Genomic DNA, 6176 nt, shown 5'->3' with positions numbered 1-6176 from the left:
TAATACATGTACATTCATACATAAAAACCAGAGTTAAAGTAAATAGTTAAAGAATGTTGTCATAAGATCAGAGTAGTAACGCGTTTGGTATGCAGTATGAATGATGTGAAAGCTTTTTGGGTTTATTCCTAATGTTCGATAATTAGACGTATAAATGCTATAAATATTATACTCAGAAAACAGCCATTTCGAAAATTTGCAGTAATTGTTACAAAATTAAAGATAATTTAATTCAGTTAAATTGTTTAAATTAAATAATGAAAATATTAAGATAAGTGACTTCAAATGGGGAAAATATATTTTTTAACTTTTTGACATTTGTCATTTTTTATAAATTTAAAAATTACAATTTATTAAGATGAAGAGATTGAAATGCTGCTGCAACGACATACCTTACAAAATGATTCCATTTTTATAAAAATTGAAAGAAAAAACAGGTCTAACAAAAATAGTTTCTGACAATAAGAAATCTTAATTTTGATGTTATGTATTAAATTTTTTTACAAAGCATCATCGATTCTTTAAGTTTCTTTAACCCTTTACTTGCTGAAATACGATATACATTTGAACTTTTGCTACATGGGCGAAAATTGCTGGATCGAACTTCATCATTGAATACATGTTTAATGGGATGTGTGGTATTAGATTCAGGGTTTAATAACATTTTATTTATAGATATATTTTTATATTATATATAATATTGTACTTAGAGTATTATTTAATGAGCTTTATTGTTAAGAATTATTTACAATAATATAACCTCATTATAATTAATGTTAAGTTAATTTTAATTAATTAATGATAAAAACCATAAAATATGATTTTGAAACACCTACCCGTTTTTTTCAATATCATGCCCTCTAGAGCTATTCTCATTATCATTAATATGTATATTCGTAATACAAATATTTTTTAGTTAACGACATAGATGGCACGTATATATTTTTGTAATAATTGTGTTTATAATTAAAACTAATAAATAAAATTTGCGTATTCCTAATTTTATGCGTATTCTAATATATATTTTCCAAAATATCGAAACGAGTTTAGCCCTAAAGTACATTTTTAGATAATTAAATAATATAACACAATACTAACATATAAATAACTTATTTAACCCGTCGTTGGTCCTAAGTAAATTATTTACGTCGCTGGTCGCGCTTGAGCGCATAGCCGCTTTTCGGTTCTTATCGTTTAAAGCTATAATATAGACTATTTACATATTTTTTTCCATTACATTTGTTATATTTCAATGTTTTATATATAAAATAAAAAATAAATTACGATAAAAAATACTTGAAACATAACTTTTAAAATATTGTAAACTATTTTTATTATTGGTGCGAGCATATCTTCTCGCAATACTCCTAAAAATACATATAATCAAACTATAATTCTAAAACATTCTAAAGCCGTGCCATCGGCTGCCCAAACATACTCTCATATTATTTATTGTCTTTTCCAAAATTTATCAGTTCACTTTTAGCATTCTGCTGTCATTTTAGAGGGGGGGGGGAGTCAGCTGGCCAGTCAGTGGTCGTTTATCAAATATTTTAATTTTAAATAAGATTCATAGTATTTCATTAAATGACATGAATTTTTCTGGCCAAATTCAGGGTGGGGGGGGGGGCGGCGGCACAAATGCCACTACCTTCCGCCTTGCAAATGACTTTTCCAAGCGTTTCCAGCATTTCAATATCAGAAAAGTCTGAAACACTAATAATTTCATGATCACATTTTTCCGCTAGCTAGGGTAACTTACGATTTATTATTTTCATCTAAAGGATCAAAGAAAAAAGCTTTAATATCTCAAAAATATTGACAAAATATATTTTTATACAAAATCAATTAAAAAAAAAACAATTTTACAAAGAAAGTAAACATGCAGTTCAGTTTAAATATAAATATGAATGACATGCTCTCTCAATCCTCTATGCAACACAACTAATACGCAAAATCAAATGCTCATAAAAATAGCAAACATTTGTTTATGGCGTGTTAGAGCATATAATATTGAAAAAACATAATTCTAGGATAACAAACGGATCCAAGCAATATATTTCACACAAAAAATTAGCATTGAAAAAATTTTTCCGCGTGTGCGCTGTGCCGTCGCACGACCAACGGCGGGTTAAAAGCACAGCGCTATTTTTTTCAAATAATTCACAATAAGTGTTGTTCTATCTAACGGAAACCTCCATTTAGCTCTATTTAATCAATTTGGTTGCGTAATACAAAATGCAGAGTAAAATATTCGATCAGAGATGAACCAGCTCAAAGTTTGAATAAAATCAGAAATTTATATTGGTGTTTAGAAGGTTTAAAAATATAATTCAAATTAAGCGGCTGTCCCAAATTAAATTTGATTAAAAACGTCATTAATAAGTTCTTAGAGAAAAAATACAGATTTTAACACAAACAAACCTTGAAATAAACCATAAAAAATTAAATTAAATAAGATTTGATAGTTTGCATGATTTTATTATTAATTGTTATGCCTAAAAATTGTTATTGTATGTATATAATAAATTGGGTTAAAACGTATTTTAACTTACATTATTTTTAAATTTATGTTTTGCTAAAGTTTATAATAAAATTGAATATTCTCATTGTAACAAAATGTTAAAATTATTAAAATTTCGTATTTTATTTTTATAACGAACGCGAGGAAATAACGAGCACTTAACGAGCGTTTCTTATTTATGGTTTTAGCGGCTCTTGTCTCTGGAACGCGGTCGCTTCCTTTCCGTCAAAATGTCTGCCCCAGCGCCCGTGAGTATCTTTATTTTCGGTTTTGACCGCTTATTAGCGTACAAACACTGAATGTTATATCACTAATCGATTCGTACGTGTTTTAGGCACAACCGCCCCGTCGCAAACGCGATCCCGTTCAGGCCGTGCAAGTTTTCGGCAAAAAGGTTAGTACCATCCACGTGGTCAAAACGAGTTATCTTCCAGAATTCATTAGTTATCGCTTTAATTACACAATAAATCGAATATAATCGATGAAATACATGATATTAGTGCATGTGCGTCTTTCGATATGAAAATTTTGACCTGCCAAAATTTTTAGGTTATGTTCTCTCGTTTGATTGTGATTGTATTTTTTAGAAAACCGCCACCGCCGTTGCATATTGCAAACGCGGAAAGGGAAACTTGAGGGTCAATGGCAGACCTCTAGAGATGGTGGAGCCCAAATTGCTCCAATACAAATTACAAGAACCGTTGCTATTGCTCGGAAAGGTCAGTATAATATATATAGTACACCTTATATCAAACGATAGAATAATAACGATGATTTGTATTACAGGAAAAGTTCTCCACTGTAGATATCAGAGTACGCGTAAACGGCGGCGGTCACGTTTCGCAAGTCTATGCCATCAGACAGGCAATCTCCAAAGCGCTCGTCGCATATTATCAAAAATGTAAGCTATTGTTAATTTCATATATATTATGAGTACTTATTATGATGTCAAACATTTATCCCGAAATTGATTCATATAAAAAATGAAATTACATTGAGCTGATTTATGCGTTTAATCGTCTGTTTACTTCTCGTTTTGTTGTTTCCTATTATTAATCATCTTTATTTGTTTTTCAGATGTTGATGAGGCTTCGAAGAACGCCATCAGAGATATCTTCGTCCAATACGACAGAACGTTGCTGGTAGCCGATCCCAGAAGATGCGAACCCAAAAAGTTCGGAGGTCCGGGAGCTCGCGCACGCTACCAGAAATCCTACCGTTAAATTCGGGAATATACTCGTTATATGGAATCATATTGGTTATGATTTTATGTGACATGCAATGACCATCATATTGCGGTGTATATTTCACTTTTAAATATAAGAAATTTAATAAAAAAAAAAAACGGTTTTTTTATTCTTACACCAATGATTTTTCCACAATTTTATTGCACGTCACGAATACTTTAAAAATAAAAATCAACTCGCTTATAAATCATCTGTAATAGCTTAGGACGAATTTAAAAATCAGAGCCAGGAATATTTCCTATAGGTGACGTAAAAAGAAGATGCTTATATTATAAGCATATCGAATTTATTTGAAGGTGGTTTTTAAGATATGATATTGGATTTACTGCCAAAAAGTAAGCAGATTATAATGAAAAGTATTGGTTCAAATATTGGAAGAGCATATAGAATTCAACGAGAGATAAAAAATGTTCATATGCAATATTTATTATTACAAATTTGACCATTCTGCCTTGACAGGTTTATTGAGTTATTTTTTACCTTTATACAAATAATTGTATTTAACACTTAATATGTATGTAATTACATGCACACTTTTATCACAAACACTGAATTGCACTAATAAATGAAAATGATTATGGTACACACCTAAAAGAGATGTCTAGACCTCCGGCCCTTACTAACACAATCATAATCCGTCGTATTATAAAGCACCTGATATTTGCTTCTTTGGAACTGTGGGGAACTATTTATCTATTTATGTTTTCATTCATTATAGCTTAATTTGGCGACACTATGGTAACACGGCACAGTAGCACATTCTTTTGGTGGACCTCAATGAGAAGACAACGGCCGGTGGTGCCTTTTCCACCATTCACTCACATTTATTTATTATCATATAACATACTTTTTAGCTATTGTATACAAACTTCAAATAAATAAAAAAAAAGTAGCTCAATCTGTGTGTAAGTGCCATCCGTCACCATCCGTACACCAAAGAACCATTCGGTAAAAAAATCAAATCCAAAATTTATTTGCCATCCTGGCAATCTATTCAAATTTACACCTTTAATAATCATGGTTTCATAGCTTAATTTTCTAATAAGTGCTTCAGCATACGATCCCCTCAACCGTTGTTACAAAGTAAAATTGTAACATTGAAATTATTGGCAATTTTCTAAATAAAATTGTGCTTTGACTAACTTGTCAGCGGTCTGTAAGGTAATGACCAATATGTGTCAGAGTAAATTTGAAATATCATTATCAGTATTTCATAAGCAATTCATTACATTAAATAAGAAAAAACAGTTTCATCAATATTTAGTATATTATGAAAATAATTAACTACCCTATCGTGAATGCAAAAGATCACCACTATAAAGATTCCAATTTTATGACTGCTGAAATACTTATGTTTTTTGATGGTAAAATATGTTATATTTTTTATGTGACAAAAAGTATGTGAAATTATGGTCAATAGTACATGATAATAAAATGTATTCCAATCACAATTATATTGATATCACGATTATAACATATATTTAATAATATGTAAATCAAGTGTATACAAACGAACTTGGTTATGGCAAAGAAATTTGAAAATGAGATTTTGATTTTTGAGCAATTTTTATTTATATACCCCTTGTATATTACCATATATGATATAAAAAGAAACGATACCGACGTTATTGTGAAAAAAGTCATTAACTAAAGCATTTTATAAAAACAGTAATTTTGACCGAACTTGACAAATATGTATTGACGAAGAAAAACACGTTATTTCAATATAATAAATCATATGAAAGAAATATAAAACAATAATTTAAATGTGTTTAATTACTGCTAAACAGTACACACTTTCACATAACGCATACGTTAGAATAGTGTTTCTCACGGTGGGGCATCACGTCTCAGAGGTGGGGCATCACGCTTCAGAGATGGGACACGTCGGCAATTATCAACTGTTCCACACTACTGCTTAATTAAAAAAGAGGCCGGTGGGGCATATGACTTTTGAAAAGACTACGTTGGGGCATGGCATAAGGAAGGTTGGGAAACACTGCGTTAGAGCATCTTGTCAACGTCACATCTCGTGTACAAACAATAATATTTAAAATTGATCGCGTTTTTCTCCAAAAATGATATAATGAATTCAATGTTTTTTTTCTATAAAAGCGATGATAATTATTTTTTTATAAAAATAAAGTTAACTTACCGAAAACAAAATTGGCTGTGAATGCTGAAGTTCTGCGATGAACAGAGTAGAACTGCTGAATTGCTCGAACTTCTTCTCTTCATGTCTGTATTGTACGTCTCAATATGAATATTATAGATACAGAAACGCATTATGAACTTACCAAGTTAAATATATTGATCCCATTGACCATCGTTAATTTTTGCTGAAAGTGCACTTTTGCTAATACTACAAAGCTACCACTGCAAAACAACTGTTTCGGCTAACCATA

The 6176-nt window shown here is 30.5% G+C and overlaps 1 protein-coding gene across 1 annotated transcript; it reads left to right on the top strand.

Moving 5' to 3' along the window:
- Positions 1–2720: 2720 nt before the first annotated feature.
- Positions 2721–4365, top strand: RpS16 (ribosomal protein S16). The gene is made up of 5 exons (XM_088185497.1): positions 2721–2772; positions 2859–2918; positions 3112–3243; positions 3311–3425; positions 3602–4365. Exons 1-5 carry the CDS (start codon positions 2755–2757, stop codon positions 3745–3747), a joined length of 471 nt encoding a protein of 156 aa, XP_088041623.1. The 5' UTR covers positions 2721–2754; the 3' UTR covers positions 3748–4365.
- Positions 4366–6176: the final 1811 nt, after the last annotated feature.

This window comes from Plectrocnemia conspersa, unplaced genomic scaffold (genome assembly GCF_051122295.1).
Source record: "Plectrocnemia conspersa isolate PC_06_02 unplaced genomic scaffold, ASM5112229v1 ptg000005l, whole genome shotgun sequence".
Classification (NCBI taxonomy): Eukaryota; Metazoa; Arthropoda; class Insecta; order Trichoptera; family Polycentropodidae; genus Plectrocnemia; species Plectrocnemia conspersa.
This window is presented reverse-complemented; position numbering and strand designations above follow the sequence as displayed.